The sequence below is a fragment of the Grammomys surdaster genome, unplaced genomic scaffold (genome assembly GCF_004785775.1).
Source record: "Grammomys surdaster isolate TR1022 unplaced genomic scaffold, NIH_TR_1.0 279, whole genome shotgun sequence".
NCBI classification, from domain to species: domain Eukaryota; kingdom Metazoa; phylum Chordata; class Mammalia; order Rodentia; family Muridae; genus Grammomys; species Grammomys surdaster.
The window spans coordinates 12,786,944-12,806,413 of record NW_021604720.1 but is presented as its reverse complement, the minus strand read 5'-3'; the positions used below and the strand labels follow the sequence as shown (position 1 = coordinate 12,806,413).

Here is a 19,470-nt window from a genome sequence, read left to right as displayed (position 1 = left end):
GCCGCAGGAGGTGAACGGGAGTAGTCGGTATGTAGTCTAGGAGCAGGTATCAGGACAAAGGCTAGGAATTAGGTCTCTTGGGGCAAGGCACAAGGGGCTGTCCATCTCTCCCTGAGAGATAAAAGTTCAGAGCCAGGTCACATATACCCCAGGAGCTGATGTTTGAACTTCATCATGCTATGGCCTTGATTTTAAAACTCTTGTTCAGTTTTCTGTATTGGACAGTGACAGGAAGCCATTAGCTTGGCTTGGGACCCAGGAGGAACAGAGATGTTATGATCAGGCACATTGATTCCAGGAGCAAAGTGAAGGGGCTCTGCCTCAGAAAGGCCTGTACCAGAAGGACCCTGTCTTACTCAGATCCACAGGTTGTAGGGATGTATGTAGAAAATGGTGAGTTTGGGAGATGTTCTGATGGCCCTAGAACATCTCATGAACCGCTGGTCCTCAGGGAAGGGAGCTTCAGAACTAAGGCCAGCTTCTTCCTTGTGTCCAGGTAGGCAGGTGGGAGGGTGTGGGCCTGGTTGTTATAGAAACCGCGCCCAGTCAGTTTTCCTTTTGGATTAACCTCACAATGAAGGATCAGTGGGATGAATCAGTTGTTTTCTGCTCCAAGGGTCAGGTGTAGCCAGCAGTCTGGCGCCTTTGCCTACTGCCTGAGACTTAGTTATCAGTGCATAGACGTGGGCAAAGTTTCCTCCGGGGAGGGCCCTGCCTCCTGGGCCATTGGAGATGGGTGTGACTGGTATACAAGAACCCTGGAGCCTCTGGACTTCTCAGCTACTTCCTCTAGTGAGCAGTTACAACCTTCTCTCTGTCACTTCTGGTGCTACCTGTCTAGTATAACCGTAAGGGTTAAGAACCGGTAGCCCTGGGGCTCTCGAGTCTCCTCAGATGGAGCGTGCCCGTTATAACCCAGCAGCTCTTCCATGGGTGGTACCTGAGGAGAGAGAAGGAGGAGGCTTGAATCCAAACTGATGGCTTTTCCTCATTATTGGTGTGTGTGCATGCGTTCATGTATGAGTTTGTGGGCGCATGAGTATATCAGGAGTGCAGAGGCTTTGTTTGTTTTTGTTTGTTTGTTTGAAACTGGGCCTTTCTTTGGCCTTGAACTTGCCAAGTAGGCTAGGCTGACTAACAAATTCTAGGGATCTGCCTGTCTCTCCTTCCCTAACACTGAAATTATAAGTATATGTCACCATGTTCTCTGGAAGGAAGTTGAGTACTCCTGGACATCGCCTCTTTGTCTGTCTGTCTGTCTGTCTGTCTGTCTGTTTATCTGTCTGTTTTTTTGCTTTTTCAAGACAGTGTGTCTTTACCTAGCCCTGGCTGTCCTGGAACTCACTATGTAGACCAGGCTAACCTCTAACTCACAGAGATCCATCCGTGTTTGCCTCCCAAATGCTGGGCTTAAAGGCGTGGCTCTGGACACCTTCTTTAAGGGCAGCCATGTGTTGTTCCTCCTACCTCTTCCTTGCTACACTAGCCGTCCACAGTAGCCACTCAAGACTGACTTTTGCCCACCCTCTGTGCAGTCAGTCCCCGCAGCCAAGGTCACCTTCGTGTGGCTTGGCCTCATCCCAATAGTAGATACAGCTCCTGTTCCAGGCCTTCCCCATCTTGACCTTTACTTTCCACCACTTGGAAGCTCATAATTAATTGTCAGTTGCTGTTGTCCCTCCAGGGTCACCATCTTCCAGGACCTTTGTCCCCACTGGTGCCCTCCACACCTGGCACATTTTGAACATGCCTATGTGTTTGTCAATAGGACCGTGGGGAGGGTCTGGCTTAGGGCTGGATGGGGCAGTGGTGGGCAGAGTACATAGCTCTGGATAACTAGGGGTAGCGAAGAAGAAAGCCAGAAGATTTTTTGGGGGGGGCAAGTGCTGCTGCCTGCCACGTGTGAAGGACTGTGCCCTGGAGGCAGCCGGCTGGAGAGCAGGGAGGCAGGGCCAGAGCTCAGGGAGTTTGGGGGCCAGGCTCTGGAGCTTGGACTTTCTCATGCAGAGAGATTAGGGAGTGAGATGGTGGTGATGATAAGGTCAGGTTAATTTCGAGAGCGAGAAAGAGAGAGAGAGAGAGAGAGAGAGAGAGAGAGAGGCTCTGCTTAGGAGTTTTACACCAGGTAGTCACCAGAGCTTGGATCGAAGAGAGCTCCATGCTCAGTACCAAGTGTGCTGTATTCGTGTTTCCCTTCTTGGCTTCCAGGACAGGATAAAAGCCACACCTCTGCATCCCAAGGATGCAGGAGGGAATTCATACCCCTACCCCTGTGTATAGCTGTCCTTAGTTCTTCATCAGGTTCCAACAGCTAGCTGTTTAGTCACCCTGTGGGAGACCTGAGGCAGGAGACTGGGAAGCAGGTGGGTCTGGTCTCAGGCAGGGAGTGATAGACTCAGCAACCTCTGGTGGCTGGCCGAGAGCTAGCGTTTGCATTTAAAGCTCTTCCTGCTAGCTGCCTGAGGCTCTCTTGGGTATTCAGGACCTCAGGTGCTGACGTGGTCCCTCCTGATTATGGCAAAGGAATGAGAAGGTGGGAAAAGCTCATGCCAGCTCTCAGTAGGTTTGCCCTGCAGGCAAGGGACTGAGCTCACCCTAGGACTCTTGTTTCCACTTAAAAATTAAAATAGATGCTTGGCAGTAGTGGCGCACGCCTTTAATCCCAGCACTTGGGAGGCAGAAGCAGGCAGATTTCTGAGTTCGAGGCCAGCCTGGTATACAGAGTGAGTTCCAGGACAGCCAGAGATACACAGAGAAACCCTGTCTCGAAAAACAAAAAACAAAAACAAAAAAAAATTAAAATAGACTATAAGGTTTGTGTGAGCATTAAAAAAAATTAATATATGCATAGGTGCTTGGAACAGTGACCAGCATGGAATGAGGTGTGTGTGTGTGTGTGTAGGTGTGTGTGTTTGTGTATGTACATGTGTGTGTACGTGTGTATGTGTAGGGGTGTGTGTGTAGGTGTGTCTGTGTGTGTGCACACTGACCATTTTCCTCCTTGCTGTCTGGTATATGGTAGTACATGCAGACCCCATGGCACCCTGGAGCACTCAGCCATGCGTCTAGTAACCCTGTCATTACAGTGACAGCAGCACTTTGCTCTCAGCCTTAGCTGTGGCCCCAGCCAGTTTGAGTTCTCAATTGTCACTGGAGCCAACGAGGCAGCGATTATGAAAGTGTCCCTTAGTGGAGGCACGCCTGTGAGGGGGCCGTGGAAATGTGGGCTTACTTAGCCTAAAAGGCAGAGTCAGGGAGAGGACGTAGGCAGAGGGACTTCACTGTTACTCCTGGCTCTGCCCCTCCTCACCAGTTAGCCCATGTGGGTTCCAGTCACCCTGCCTACCACATAAGGAGCATTTTAGATGATACGTAACAGTAACCTTGGGATCAACCCTGTCTAGTTCCTAAGTGTGCCTACCTCCCAAGCCACAGCCCCATCCGCCCTTTCCTCTCACGTACAGATGTGATAGCACTGCAAGCAAGGAGCTCAACACGGCAGCCTCCAGCACTAAGCAGCCCCTAGTGGAGGCTCTATGCTGTGCCTGAGGATGGAGGGGAAGGCAGGGGGACAAAGGTTTCCTTGTTCTTGACCTTCTAACCCAGTTACGAAGCCAACATCTAAACCCACAAGAAGTTGTGTAACAGTCTAAAGTGAGCTTCTGTTGGTTTGTATGTGGGCCTCCGGGGTCAGAGCTAGAACATGGGACCCAGAAAAGATTTTCTATTGTCACAGCAGATTGATGACAGAGGCTGCCTTTGGCTAGTCACGTACCATTTAGACACACTGCCTGGGTCCTGCCCGTCTCTTACTAGCTGTTCCTCATCTCAATCCTTGAGATAACAGAATTAGTTATGAATTTCTCAGGCCTTAAGGAAGCTGCCACCTGCCCAGAATCATTTAGAAAGAGGCAGAGCTATGGCTGTAGTTTATGTTCTTTTTCCCATGTGCCCGAGGGGCTTCCTTTGGACAGTAGCTAATGGTGCCCCTTCCCTTTCCCTCAGCTGGCTGGAGGGTCAATGGCTCAGGGTCACCTAGAAAGAGGTCATTACCTTGGACTGCTTCCGACCCAGCTGGTGCCATGTGCTAATGAAACACAGGCTAACAGAAGCCAAGGGACTCTTGTATCCCAGTCTCAGAGCAGCAGACTCAGTACAGGCAGCCATGAGGTCAACCTCAGGATGACTACAACTCTCAGCCACAAGGACAGTCCCCGCATGGAGACAGCCACACAGTCTGCCGACTGTCTATTTAGGCGGGAGGGACTGGGCATTGCTCTTTCTGCTGAAGGAGGGAACTCCATTTAATGCCTTCGATAGAAAGCACTCCTCCTATCCCCACTGTAGATAGAAGACCCAAGCCCTACCACTCCATGGCCCAGTATCAGAACCCTTGTGAGTGATAGGTGGTGGTTTACCTCAAGGTTTGGTGGTGCATGCTGAGTTTTAGAAATGTGTGTATTAGCAGAGTATGCTGGTACACACCCATACCCTCAGCACCTGTGAGGTGGAAGCAGAAGAATTGCCAGTTCAAGGTTTAGTGATATGAGATTGTCTCAAGTCAAATGAATAAACAAAAAAGATGTTTCATAGTCTGTTGTCTGCCAGACGTGGTGGTACACACCTGTAATCTCAACACTTGGGAGACTGAAGGAGGAAGACTGCGAGACACCCAAAAACAAGCAAACAACCTCAAGAAACATTTCCTAGTTGTAAAAAGTCTATTCGTACCCATTATCTTACGATTTCTCAGCTGCAGTGCTATTGACAGCTTGAACTGGATAGTTCTCTGTTGTTGGGATCTGTCCAGGATGTTTAGTGGCCTATTTGGTCTCTACCTGCTAGATACATAGTATTCCCAAACATTCTCTATTGCAAGGACCAACTATGGCCAGATACTGCCATGGAGTTGTTGGGAGATGTCACCCTTCTTAGGCATTACTGTGCTTTAAAACAGTATAGTATTTTTATCTTTATGTGTGTCTGTACATGTGAGGGCAGTGCCCACAAGGCCAGAAGTGGCCATTCGATTCCCTGGAGATGGAGTTGCTGGTGACTGTGAGCCTCCTGGCATGACTGCTGTAAACTGTGATCAGGTCCTGGGCAAGCCTGCCCTTAACTGCTGAACCACCTCTCCAGCTGCTTCCTAGGGTATGGTTTTAGCAATTCTGAGAGCTTGGGGTCAGGAGAGCTGGTTCTGTTTGTGAGTGTGGATACCAAAGCCCGAAGGGATCTACTTTCTGAGCTTGGGGATGGGTTCTCAGTCCTAGGGGACTTTGTCCTATGGGCTCCTTTCACGACCATACTTGGGCCACAGTGGTCCGTGTCTCCGTGTTCCTAGTTCATGTAGGGATTCTATTGCTGATAGTATCTGTGTCACTCAGTGGGCTGCAGTTATGAAGGCTGGCTTCCATTGACGTTATGGAATAAATCATGTCTCTGTGGATGGAATCTGCATCCCCAGACTCAGGCCTCTACACCTTCTGAATGCACTCCAGCCCCAGGTCTGCCTCCCAACCCTGTTTGTGAACTTCTTCACTGATCGGTAATATCAGCCATCAAATGACCATTGGAGTCGTCATTCAGTCAGCAAGTGCTAAGCAGGTACTTGTTGGGTACCAGGAATCCGAAAACTCTCTAGAAACCACCACAGTAAATGAAACAGGCCAGGCAGATACAGCACATGCCTCATGGACTAAGCTCACACCTGTGCCTGGATATGTGCATGTGTGTATACAGGAATGGCAAACAAGGCATGAGGTAATAGAAGAAAAAAGAACACAGCTCCAGTTACAGTAAGGACCAGGGGGAAATAAGACAAAGCCTGTGATAGCAGTGAACTGGCTGGTTTTGTGTGTCAGCTTGACACAAGCTGGAGTCATCAGAGAGGAAGGCATCTCAGTTGAATATGCCTCCATGAGATCCAGCTGTAAGGCATTTTCTTGATTAGTGATCGGTGGGTGAGGGCCCAGCCCACTCTGTGTGATGCCATCCTGTGCTGGTAGCCCTGTGTTCTCTGAGTAAGGAGGCTGAGTAAGCCATGGGCTGCAAGCCTTTCTCTAATCAAGGACTATGATCTAGAAGTGTAAACCAAATATAAACCCTTTCCTCCCAAACTTGTTTTTTGGTCATGGTATTTTGTCACAACAATAGAAACCCTGACTAAGATAAATAGGGAGAGTCTTTGAAGACAAGTGACATTGTGAGCTCCCCTTTCTGATGACTGTGACTTCACCATCTCGTGCCCCTTTCCTCTTTGCAAGCTGTCCAAGGTGAAGAGCCCTCACCCCCATCCCCACCCCGCCTGTGGCAGGGATTGGTGACATGAGAGGGTACACACCTGCTGGCAGAGCAATTCCCACCTCTGAGCTTGCCTGAGCCAAAGCATGTGGCCCTGGGTCTATTGTCTACAGCACCACATGCCGGGTTACAGTATCTGGCAGTAAGATCTCCTCTTGTTCTCATAGGAAAGAGGCCTGGTTGGAAACTAGAAGGCTGGAAGGCTGCATGTGCAGGCAAGAGCTCAGTGTTCCCCCCCCCACCCCCCAGTGACCCCTTCCCAGAGTTCAGCAGCAGCCCTGCACACAGAAGGAGCCCCCAAGACCTGCTTTTTCCCTCTGCAAATCCCAGGTTGGAAGCTCTGAGTTCTGGTTGAGGGTTCTGATCTACAAACCAACAAGGCACTGGGTGAAGAGGGTAGGAAACCTGTGGCCACCAGGAGTCCCTGGTCCCAGGAACTCAGTCAGAGGCAATCCTGCAGGCCGCCCTCTGGTGTTTATGCCTGTACACTGAATGGCCTTAACTGACCAGCCCGTCATGGATGGGCCTTTAGACATTTCTGACCTCACTTTAGAAGCAAGCCACAGGTGACTGCCCTCCATATGCACGTGAGGGTCTGTAGGATAAATCCCTGATAGAAACACAAACTCTGCACACTTCATTTTCTTTCCATGAGGGTTACACCCACCTTCAGTGCTGCTCCATTTCCTAATCAGTACATTTTGGCCTGGAGCTGCTCTCTGTGAAGGGTGTCAGGATCCTAGCAGTGTCCTGGGAAAGGCTATGGTAGCGGATCTAATGGGGCTCGCTTGGACCACCCTGCTCCTGACTGAGGATCATGCATGGCCCATCTCTTCTGTGGCCTGTGTTATCAGGTTCTGACATCTTGCCCTCAGGTATAAACAGGGCTGAGGAGCAGGGAGGACTCCAGTGGATTCTGTTATCCTTTCTGTCAGCTATCCCAAATGACAAAGATGGTGTTGGTGTAAAAGGTCAAGGTCCAAGAGCCCTGCCTCCCAGTCTCTCGTGAATGTGCAGTCCAGCCCATGTACCCCAAGGCCAGCACTCCATCATACTTATTACCAAGGCTTGTGTGTTTATTGCTGGATCTTGTGGCCTTTCAGAGTGCTAGACTGGTCACTCTGTGCTTTAAGGCTGTCCCCATGACCCCTATTCCCCAGGCCAAGGGATCTATTACTTTAGGATCAAGTCCAGATTCCTTAGCTAGTCTGTCTCCAGGACCTCAGCCTGAACTTTCCTTTGAGACCTATGTCCACCCCAGCTGCCTGGTTCTTAGGTAATCTTAGTGCCTTTCCCCAAGGCCGCTGCCTGAAAGGATCTTTTTCCTCTTAACTTGTGCCTGTGACTCTTAAGCATTAGTGGCCTCAGAAACCCCCTCCCCCAAATCCCCTGAGTCAATAATCCCCTGCCCCACAGCCATGTCTGTGCCACTTAGGAGATCTTTATCTCCATGATGGTAGATGGGAAGTGGTTGTTGTTCTGTGGCTTAATAGGCAAAAAGTTATACCCACCCCCTCTTCCTAGGAGCTGGCCTCTTGTACTCCAGGAGGCTCTGGGCTGAGTGCTCAGACATGAGAGATCTCTCTGGAATACAAATGAGGGCTGGTTAAGACCTGAGTGTCTGCTGACAGGAAGCTCAACCCTCCAGAGAAGCCTTTTCAGAGAGTGAGACAGGAAGCTGTGGCTGAAGTTCTCTCTGCATACATCAGAGCAGCCCAGAGTGTGTGGAGATTCAAGAAAGACAGCCCCTGGGCATGGCCTTGCCTGGCCTAGTGTCTGCCACTGATGGAGGGAGGTGCGGGGTGGGGTGGGATGGGGGTAGATGGGATGGGGGTGTGTGGCTATGCTCAACCCAATTGTATCTGCTCCAGCCTGGGTAGGTGCATGTCTAACTGTCCCACAGCAAGGGACATATAGTCACACGCTCGGAGCTTCCAGGGCAGCAAGGCCACACAGCCTTGAGAATCTGTAGGCCTCGGATCTGACTCAACGTAAGTGCCCCAGGAACTTTTTCTGGTTTGTTCTGCACATTACAACCTGGGTACCTGGGTCTTAAAAGCCAGCATGGTTGCTGAAAATAAGTCCTTTCAAACTTCTCATTGTACAGCTATGACAACTGAGAAACTACTAACATATGTATGTGACTTGAAGAAACTCACAAAAGCCAGTGCTGGCTCAAGGGCTTTAGCCTGCTTTCTTGATTCTGGTTTTTTTTTTTTTTTTCTGTGCCTGAATGGTGCCTCTAGGTCTTTGTGTTAGCCTGGGACTAGGCTGAGTGCTGCTGTGTAAAAGGTATGATCCTCACATGATTGGAAGGCAGAAGTTTTGGCCAACCATAAGGGACTGTTAACACAGGTCCATACAGAACATCTCTGTCTTTGATATCATGAGTGGTGTCATAGCTCCTGGCATATTCTGTATGCTACCGTAACTGCCTCTTGGCTCCTGAAATTCTTGCTCCAAAATTTATCTGTGTATGTCCCAAGGTTCTGTCCCACACTAGGCCCACTGCCAGGTAGAGGTTCCTTCCTGCACCAGGACTCCTGGTTCGGTGTAGATGTCTTGGAATTGTGCTCGTCTCTAAGCTGGGATGAGTAAACAGGTGATGGGAAAGCTTTGCCTGGGGGATGTTGGTCTTGGCCTTGCTTGATGCCAAGTCTACAACAGAGTGGGTTGACTTCAAAGCTTCATCTGTCTGCTAGAGGGTCCACCATTCGTCCTCCTTCAAAACATTTTGTATTATGGCCTAACTTCATCCTGACATGGTCTTGGCATCCTGGGGTCAGGTTTCCCTTTCTGTAGAACCGAACTTTACCTTTGTAACACAGGTTCCATGGACCACTGCACCCATCATCTTCCCTCCATGTGGTCCCCTTATTTCTCAGTAGGTTTCTACTCCTGCTCTGCCCAGCTCTGTGTTAGTCCTGTGCCCCAGAGTCCTGTACAGGCTCCTTGCTCTGTGCCATGTGGATCTTCCTCATTAACATCCCTCTGGACTGTCATTCACTGATGCAATCTCCCAAGGGTATCTGTCTTTATTCACATTAGTCATAATCCAGGGCTGGGAACCTTGACATGGTTACTGCTTCCTTCCTGAGAAGGCAGACTGGGCTAAGAGACCTTCCTTTGCTTCTTGCTAGTTCTGGATCCATAGGACTCCCACACTGGAGAGAAGGATGCAACCTCCCTGTGCCTCCTTTTTCTGTGTGCTGCCATGTGGAGTATTACAGTCTGTACAGCTATTAGGCTGCAGGCCATGGCCCCATCGCAGCCCATGAGAAAGGCTTCCTAGGAATGAGCTAAGTGGTTCTGGCCCAGATGCAGCTGAGCTGTCCTTCCTGGAGCCAGATTTTCTTGTGCCATTTTTCTTTGCCTGCTATCACAGCCAGGACTCCATATGGATCGTCTTACACGGAGGTACTCTGAGCCCTGTTTTCTTTGTTGGAGAGACTGGATATGAGAGAAGCCTGTCTGGACATAGGTGGAGGAAGTACATGAGTAGTAATTCACCCTGGAGGTGAGTCCAGGTCCATCATGGTACCAAAGCGTTGGTGACTAGAAGACTCCTGGCTCTTACCCAGCATGCACTGCCTAAGAAGGCCAGCCTTTGTGACTGTCAGGAACTCAGAGGAGGAAGATGGCACTGAGAAGGCCTCCATGAGTAATCTTCAACAGCTATATGGAAGTCAGGTCAGCTCTGATTGGGAGTCAATCCTGCCATTCTTCTGATGGGCGGGTGCTACTGAAACATACACCTCCTGATTCCCAGGAGTCCATAGATTGGACCAAGGGTTTCCTTTGGGCTTGACCTGTATGTCCAAGACGCCCAGTGTGTCTCCTTCTAGAGCCAAATGATGTTGTGGATCCTAGCTCCTGCGAGCTTTAGCACTCAGGTGGATATCATCTACAGCTGCTATCTCTAGAGAGCATTCATTTAGACTGTACTCATACTGGAGGCTGACCTCTTGGGACAGCTCTGCTGGTGACTTTGAGAGTTTTTAGGGACAGAGTGAGCCCAGAGACCTGAGTCCCATATTGCAAAACGCCAAACATTCTTTTTTTTTTTTTCTGTGTTCTACCTGCCCCTTACACATCAGCCATCCCTGGACTCCCCAACAGCTCCTCGGGGGTCGCTTTATCCAGAGCTTAGGTCACATGGGATTGCAGACTCGACTCCAGACATGCTTCCAGACATGGACAATGTGACACAATACCCTACTTTCCTTCTCTTGCTGAGTTAAACAACACAACTAAAAACAACTTGAGGGGAACAGGGTTTTATTCCAGTACACAGTTACCATCCATCATCAAGGAAGACCAAGGCAGGGACCCAAAGGAAGGAACTGAAGCAGTGTCCGTAGAGGAGTGCTGCCTACTGCCTTGTTTCCATGGCTTGCTCGGCCTGCTTTCTTAAACATCCCAGGCCCACCTGCTCAAGGATGGCACCGTTCACATGAGATGGGTCCTCTTACATCAATTATTAGGACGTGGCATTGCTTCCTCAGGCCAGTCTGTGGGAGCAATTCCTCAATGAGAATTTCTTCTTCCCAAGTATGTCTAAGTTTGTGTCAGGTTGACCAAAACTAACTACAACACACAGGCAAGATCTGAATTTGGAGCTTCTGGTGGAGAGCAAAGCTCACTTCCCTGCCAGAGGACCACAGTGGAGCTGGTGTTCCCAGTCTTCTCATTTGTCTCAGATTGCTAGCTGCTCCCTTACCCCATGGTGTGTGAGTGTCATCAGTGTCCCTGATGGCATGGTCCTTGTTAGTCTGAATCACCTTGTGCTTGAGTGGGCACCTGGCTGGCCTCCACCTCATCCCCTCTGACAGTGGAACTTAGTGTCAGTTTCTGTGTGAAGTCCAGATTCCCCGTTCACTTCAGGAGCTCTCTCTGGTCCCTCTTGGCAGGCCAGCTCTCTGAGGGAACGAGTGTTTACCGCTTGCCATGGAGATGGTTTATGTCTTTCTTCCAGCAATTTGTTTGGCAATTCTAGGAGACTTGTGGAGATTGCGTGCAGTCCTCCATACAATAGATGAGCTGAAAGACTTGGAGAAAAACGTACTTGTGAACACAGGGAAGCTGGTAAAAAGCCTTTGCTCCTTTCCCTCTCCAGCCTCCAGAGAGATTGGTATGCCCGGGCAGAGATTCTTCTGTGTGCCTGCTGCTTTCATCCCAGGCCCAAAGCTGGTTGGCGCCTGCTTGTCAGATTGTTTCCTTCTTTAGTTTCATATGGCTTCTTTCCCTTGTGATTTTGGCTTAAATTCCTGCCTTGGTGATTCTGGGCGCTCTTTAAAGGTCTCTGTCCTGGTACGGGAACATGGGGCCAGCATCAGCTTTCTTGGGTCAGAGGGAAGGAACTGTATGCCTGTGTTTAGGTGGCTTCAGTTGCTGGGGAGAACATGTCATTCCTGGGTGGTGAGTGTCTTGGATGGTAAATGCATTCAGCCTCGCTGTCACCTGCAGTGTTACCAACAAACAGTTGTCCTTCTTTCTCCAGAGAAGCCCCATATGGCTTTGAAACGCTATTCCTCAGGTTTCTCCAGGTAATAGACTCCTGGAACGTAAGGCCCTCTATACAAGAACCTGCAGGGTCATCTGCAGTAAGTTTTGAGAGACCCCAAGAAGCCTAGTGGGTGGCTGCCTTGGTCCCTGTCGCATGCTCTCCCTGACATACCAAGCTGCTTCTGGAAGCAGTAGAATGGGAAGGGGCTTGAGGGACTGGGACTTACAGAGTGGGCCAGGACCAGTTGGGAACCCACTCACTGGTGTATCTGCTGTACCTGGAAGACACCCTAGCACGGGCATTTGTAGAGTCATGTTTTGTAAGTGTGTGTGAGCAGGTTGTGGAGGAGGGGAGCTGGTGAGTCGTGGGCTTGTGTGTCAGCGTGCTTTGATGCAGGAAAGGCCAGCGGGGATGCTTGCCCATAGGAGAAGCAGGGCTCAGGAGCAGCTCTCAGAAAAGCTGAAATGATGGCAGTGGGCACAACTGTGTGACCTAATGGCCGTTCTCCACAGACCTGCATAGTAGCTGTATAAGCAGCCAATGGGACAACGGGTTCTCAGGAGTGAGCAGGTAACTGGAATCTACTAGAGTTGGTGCCAACATAGAGGCCTCCCAAGGTGGCACCCAGCCACTTCCAAGGGAGAGACAGAGATTTAAACATTCAGAGGAAAGGATAGACAGGAGGCCCTACAGGACCGAGTTCATGGGGAGGACAGTTTCAGACAGACTGGGTGTGTTTCTGACTTTGCCTCAAATGCTCTCAAAGTGATACTAGGGACAAAAATAGATTCTCTAAAAAAAAAAAAATCTCAATGGCTCTTTCTTTGGGTTGATAAAGCTTACCAAAGAGGCAGCATTGTGGTGTTTCCCCTCTGACCTTTGCTGACCTCAGCCTGGCATGTGGACCAGGGTGGGGCTGGGTCAAAGGCAGCAGCACATAGAGACTTGTGTGATAGTCTGCCAGAGCTGTCTTGACCAAGGCCTGGTAGCTTGACAGCAAATTTGCAGTCTCAGCTTTCAAACTTCTAAAATCAAGGTATCAGCAGGCCTAGTTCCACCAGGAGGCCAGGGAGGATCTGCCCACACCCACCCATACTCATTGTAACTGAATCCTGACTTGATAAAGGCTAAAACCCCCTTTCCCAAGTAAATCCGCATTCACATGTGCTGGAGGGTTAGGGCTTGCCGAGTCTGGGGACTCGGTTCAGCCCACCACAGTGGGGGCAGAGCTCCCTCAAGCCCAGCCCACCACAGTGGGGGCGGAGCTCCCTCAAGGCCAGCCCACCACAGTGAGAGCGGAGCTCCCTCAAGGCCAGCCTACCACAGTGGGGGTGGAGCTCCCTCAAGCTCAGCCCACCACAGTGGGGGCGGAGCTCCCTCAAGCCCAGCCCACCACAGTGGGGGTGGAGCTCCCTCAAGCCCAGCCCACCACAGTGGGGGCGGAGCTCCCTCAAGCCCAGCCTGTTTGCTGAAACCCTCCCTTGTTTCTTCATCATCTTCCTCCAAATCATAAATTTGAAAAGCCAGAGAAGAGTCTCATTTCCATATGCTAGCAAGTTGCTGTGACTCACCAAGGTGCCTGAGGCTCCTGCAGTCACAACAGAGTGGCTTTTTTTTGTCTCTTGGTGGGTGTATATGCGTGTGTATATGTTGTGCCTCTGTACAAGTGGGTGTGCACGCATACATGTATGTGCGCATGTGTGTGGGAGCTAGAAAACCTTCAAGTGCTGTTCCTTTAAAAACCGTTCTTGTTTTTTGAGATGTTTGTACCCGCCTGCAACTTGCCAAGGTAGGGTAGGCTAAGTGACCAGCAAGCCCTAGGGATCTACCGGGCTCCTTTACCCTAGTGCTGAAATTGCAAGCTTGTGAGACTGTGCTCCACTTTTACCTGGGATCTGGGATTAAACTCAGGTCCTCATGCTTGCAGAGCAAACACTTTACCGGCTGAGGCATTTCCCTAGCCGCTCTGACTTCAATGTATTGAGTTGTCTTATACCAACTTGTCTCCTATGTGAGTTACCGTTCCTTCCCAGGATGATGCCAGACTCCTCAAAGGCTAACTCCACCCCCACCCCACTCCCAGTTTTCCTTGGGATTCTGTAGAGTCCATCTGGAAACTGTTAGATATTGAAGGGGAAGTTCTTCTGACTGACACATCTCTGACAAGGTTGAGCCAAGTGACATGGCCATAGTAAGTGGCACAGTTCTGCTCTTTACACATTCGTCTTTCCTTTTCTTCTCTTTCTTTCTTTCTTTCTTTCTTTCTTTCTTTCTTTCTTTCTTTCTTTCTTTCTTTCTTTTTTTTTTCAATTTGTAGACCAGGTTGGCCCCAAACTCAGAGATCTACCTGCCCCTGCCTCCTGAGTGTTGGGATAGGATTAGAGGCGTGTGCCCTGCCACCACCCAGCTCATCCTGCGTTCTTATGAATTTTCCATGAACCACGCATCATTTCATCCCACTCTTCCCTGCTCTGCTGTGGAACCCTTCCCATTGGTGCCAGAAGCTGGACCGGCACCCTGATGGAGCATACTGGGCAGATGGTGTGTTCAGACGGAGCTTTTGCCCCAGGGCCGAATGGCCTCATCAGAACCTGACTGCTCTTCTGTTCTGAGCTCAGCTCAGGCCTTAGGCGTACCTTCCTTGGTTTCCCACTGTGGCTACTCACAGATACCTGGTCTTTGCTTCTTCTTCATGAGCTTCTCTGTAGGAACGCTCATAGAGAAGTTCTCTAACCCCTTTGTCTCAGCATCCCAGCAAGGACCCTAAGCCTGCCTCTGATTGGGCACACGTCTGCTTGGCCTTTATTTTAGTTTAACCAAAGTTCTGTAATGGGGAAAAGACGAGAGAGGGGCAGATGCTCGGGGGATCCTGAGTATTACAGTCGTATCGATGCCCTGTCACAGCGTCAGCCTCCTGTAACCACAAGCCGGCTTTTCTTTCAGGAGTACATTGATGCTCACCCTGAGACCATCGTCCTGGATCCCCTCCCCGCCATCAGGACCCTGTTAGACCGCTCCAAGTCCTACGAGCTTATCCGCAAGATCGAGGCCTACATGAAAGGTATGGACACGTGACCCAGCCTTCTGCCGGGTGGTCCACCTCTGTGGTCACAGGTTGTCACTGTTCAAGGAAGGGCAGGGACTCTTGTCTCGTTAAGCACTTTGACACAGGGAAGAATTGAGTTTAAGGGGTGACCATCATAGGTAGGGAAGGACCTATGTTCTCCTTTGCAATTAAGGTTAAGAGATAGAAGCCACAGGATGCTCTCGGGGAGGGCTGTTCTGGCGGCTGCTGCTGCGTAGGGTTTTGCTGTGCTGAACCCTGTGGGGAGATGAGGTGTCCTGATAACGCTGTGGTTAGGGAGAAGAAGTGTGTGTGTGCGGAATCGCTCGTGTGGCTTTTAAGCAGAGTTATATAACAGGGCAGAGGAGACAATAGGAAATCAGGGGCCTTTAATCAAATGCCGAGAGATGCGCAGTGCTGCTGCTGGCCATCATGGCGTACGTGCTGTTCCTCCTCACTGTGGAGCTTCTGCCAGCTGCTGGCTCTCATCCAGAGAATTTACCTCTATCCCACCTGATCGGCCCCAGAGAAGTGCAGACTGCCCTTTCAAGGTGTATGTTTTCTGTGAGACGGGCATTCTAGAAAGATTCTCACGAGCAGTAATGGCCTAGTCTTTTCTGCCCCTTGTTCCCTGCCGAGCCTTTTTATTTTCATTTTAAGCAACAATTTTTTTCTTTGCCTTGGCCCAGGGGCTGCTGAGAGTTTCTCCCTGCCTGCCTACCATATAGACTGTTTGTGGCCTAAGCTGCCTCGAACTCCAACCTGGATGCTCCTTTGCTGTGGGGGTGGAATCAGTAAGCACATTGTGGTGGACAGGACCAGAGCTAGTCTAGAAAGAGGGGATCGGGATATGGGAGTGTCCATTTATTGGGTAAGCACCATGTGCTTGGCCTTAAGCCTCTTACGGTCTGTCTTTCAGCACTGTTTGCTGAGCGCAGCAAACCTGTCCATTTTACAGATGAGTCTTGGGGCCGTTATTAGTCAGCGTTTTGTTACCATGATGAAATACCTGAGCTCAGCTGTGTGTATAAAGGGAAGGTTTCATTATCTCGTAGTTTCGAAGGCTAGAGTACAAGCAGGACAGTGTAGAGCTGTCCTGTGACTGTATTACATCATGGTGTGTGACACTGGCGGGAGCGGAAACGGAAACAAGCAAATGGTCACATCTTGAGTGGTGAACCAAGGAGAACCTCCCTCACCTTGTGAAAACTACCAGGGAGTCCCAGTGATGTTAGGAACCAACACCACACACACACACACACACACACACACACACACACACACAACCTTCTGCTGCCGCCCTCCACCCCTTAAGCAGTTCACTCATTTACACGATAGCCTTAGGAACCTCCAGTCACACAGACATTTGGAGGAAACACACACGGTATTCAAACCACAGTAGCATTCTAAGAAGTAGCAGACACCGTGGTGTCCCAGTGGCTCTCCAGCTCTGGCCCTTCAGCTTCTCGCCCCTAAGCTTCCCTTTTAAAACCGTGACCATGGGCGGGCAGTGCATCCAAGTTCCTGCCTGGAGTGTTGGCGAGCCCTCCATTCTCTCTAAGGAATAGACAGCTCTTCCTGGGGAAGAACTGGGCTAGGCCTGTCATGGAGGGGTCTAGGGTGCCTGATCTTACTAGTTATCATGGTGTCTGAGAGCGATGCCTCCTTACATATGTGTGGGAGAGCACAACATGGCAGGTAACCAGCAACCTTCTTCTTTGGGTCTGAATGGTTTGATTTGCTTTCTGAGATGGTTCCAAAACTCCAGATGAGAGAAGGGTAATTTTTTTTTTTGACACTGATGACATAAAAGACAAGTAGTATAAAATATGAGAGAGGGGCCATCTGCTGGAAGAAGATGGCAGGCACGCCCATACCTCATTTGATGTTCTAGGCCTGCCCATGAGAAGTGACAGCCTTGGGTGTGGGTCTATGGAAGGTGCCACCTTGTAAACAGTGGAGGCAGACAGGTCGAGATTGGATTGGAATCTGGCTCCAGCTGCCCGTGTGATCTTGGACCTGTCACCTAATTCTTCCTGGGTATATGGTAGACACGGGTAATGTGGCTCACTCTCACCAGTTAGAATAGTGGGGATCTCATCTGTAGAAACATGGCCCACTGTTTGGGCCACTGGGTCCTCTGAAATAGAAGCTTCAGGCTGTCCTTGCTACAACTGCAGGGTCCTGACAGCATCTTTATTAGGTCTTGGAGCTTGTTGAAGACTTAGGAGCGGGAAGGCAGGGCTCTTACACACATTTCAGGGGCAGCTCAGGCCTGGTGTGAGCATGCACCTCATAATCAAGGAGCAGGGTTGCAGCGGTGAGTCAGCCTCAGCCCACACTGGAGTTAGGGAGCCCGCTCGCTGCTGGTGGTTTCGGACAATCAGATCCTACAATAGTGAAGACTAGGGTGTGTGAGACATGTTCCAGAGGGGACCCAGTGGTTAGGTAACTGGGGTAGCCAAACCCCAGGTGGACCCTGCTATTCTTGGGCACAGAAGAGTGCTACCTGGGACATTTCCTATCGTGCCCACGGATGGTGTTCTGCTTTCTTGAGCCTTTTGGCATCTAAGGGGCATGGGGACTTCTGATTCTCTTGCAGCCATTGCTAATGTCCCCATCTTAGATGGGAGGGGATGGTCTCAGGCTAATAGCTTAAGCTTCTGTGTGAATGACAGTTTATTCTACTGAGTGGGGCTTCAGTGGGCAGACATGCTAGTATGACTAGCAGTGAGGTCATCTGTCCAGAACTGCTCTGAGGCAGGCTGTTAGGACCCCAGGAAGCCCATTCTTTGTTTTACTACCGAAGTGGTTCTCAACTTGTAGGTCATGACTCCTTTGGGGGTTGACCAGCCCTTTCTCAGGTGTCTTCTAAGATCATTAGAAAACACAGATACCTATATTATGATTCAAACATTATGAAGTAGCAACACACATTTTACGGTTGGGGGTCACCACAACATGAGGCACTGTATTAAAGGGTTGCAGCGTGGGGAGCATTGAGAACCACTGTGTCACAGCTGTCCCACAGCTCTTCTGGAATGGTGCTGACACAAGGTGACTCAGATTCAGAGGAATGTAGGAGGGCACCATGCCTGCTAGGGGCTCCTTCCCTAGATGCCATTGGCAAAGGACCTGCCTGGGTGGGCAGATGGGATAGACAAGGACTGAGGATGCAGTGGACTGGCCTGCCACGACCAATGCGGTGAGGGCACTGAGGAAAGCTGCCAAGTGGCCACTTATGCAGGACCTTGAGAATGTCAGGCCAGAGAGTAGGGTGGAGACTTGTTTTTGTTTACAGACAGTGTTTCAGTGCTTGAGGGAGTGAGTTGAGATTCACACTTGTCAGATCAGTATAGATGTGGCTGGAAGCAGCCCCGAACCAGTGTCCTGTAAGGAGTACCTAGGTTGTGGATCTTTTGACAGTGGCTCACACCAGCTCAGGCTCTGGAGGCTGGGGACAGGGCTACTCGAGGGAAGGTGCCAGGCAGAAGCTGTTCTGCTGGATTGATTCATAGCCACAGTCCCAGGCATTGTCTTCTAAAAGGGACAGAATGGGGGAGCTATGTCCATCCTCCCAGGCAGGGAGGGCCTTGCCTGCCAGGGCTTGCAAGAGCCATTGACTGTTCCCTAAAGCAGGATTGGTTCTGGGCCGGCAGGAAGTGTTGGGGGTGGGGGGAGCTTGTGAGTGCTGCACCCTGAATTTTCCTTATTGTCTGAACCAAGCCAGCTTGTATTCTTCCAGGAGGGCAGTGGACCCAGAGCTTCCTGAGTCCTTTCCTGCAAATGGGGCGGTTCCATGGCAGTGCCCCTGGTGGGCTCCCTGCTATCTGCCTGCCAGCCCCTCTACAGGTGCAAGGGGCCCTTCCTGGGAAGTGAAGAACTCTTATGCCTGTGCCTCAAGCCCTGCTTCTCCTCAGAGGCACACAGCCCTTTCTAGGCATACTGTGAACCACGATAATTACCCCTGAAATTCCCTCAGATAATTATAGCAATCCAAGTGACAGGGCTTTTGTGTAGAGAGAAGGGGCTTGGTGAGCCTTTCCTACGCTGCCAGGACCCAGAGGCTGAGGTACCCCACAACCCCCTGAGAACCCAGCCATCAGGAAGCCAGAGCTGGGAGAGGCTACTGCAGAGGCACTTGGCTTCTCTGGACTAGAGAATGAAGATAGCTGTGGCCCATGGGGAAGGGACCCCAGGAATAGCATGCCATGTGGGCCAGTATCCATGCCTATGTGGCTGCCTTCTCCAGGCATGGCATCCTCTAAGGGAACCATCCCCCTTTAGTATTAATGACAGGGAAGCCTGTGGCCTGGAGCCCCAGGCTCAGCAGTCAGAGCACCCGAGCACCTTTGCATGGTCTCAGCACCACATTCTGAGATCTTGTGTCCTCCAGGGCCAGGAGGGAAGCAGGCCCCGTTCTCTGCTTCACACCAGCCAGCCACAGACTCTCAGCGTGTAAGTTGTTATGAGAGCAAAGCAAAACAGGGCTTTCCCTTGACCTGTGTAGAAGCCCAGAGGACGGATGGCCTTGCAGCTTTGCCGTGTAACGGTGAGCACCCAGGTGGCTTTCAGACCCTCATTCTCTAGTAGCATGGCC

The 19,470-nt window shown here is 50.6% G+C and overlaps 1 protein-coding gene across 1 annotated transcript in view; it reads left to right on the top strand.

Annotated features, from left to right (window-relative positions):
• Itpk1 (inositol-tetrakisphosphate 1-kinase) overlaps positions 1 to 19,470 on the top strand; it is an 84,147-nt gene that overhangs the window by 30,097 nt on the left and 34,580 nt on the right. The window contains exon 3 of the mRNA XM_028777268.1: positions 14,750 to 14,867. Coding sequence (XP_028633101.1) covers positions 14,750 to 14,867 — 118 coding nt within the window. The remainder of the gene's footprint in view (positions 1 to 14,749; positions 14,868 to 19,470) is intronic.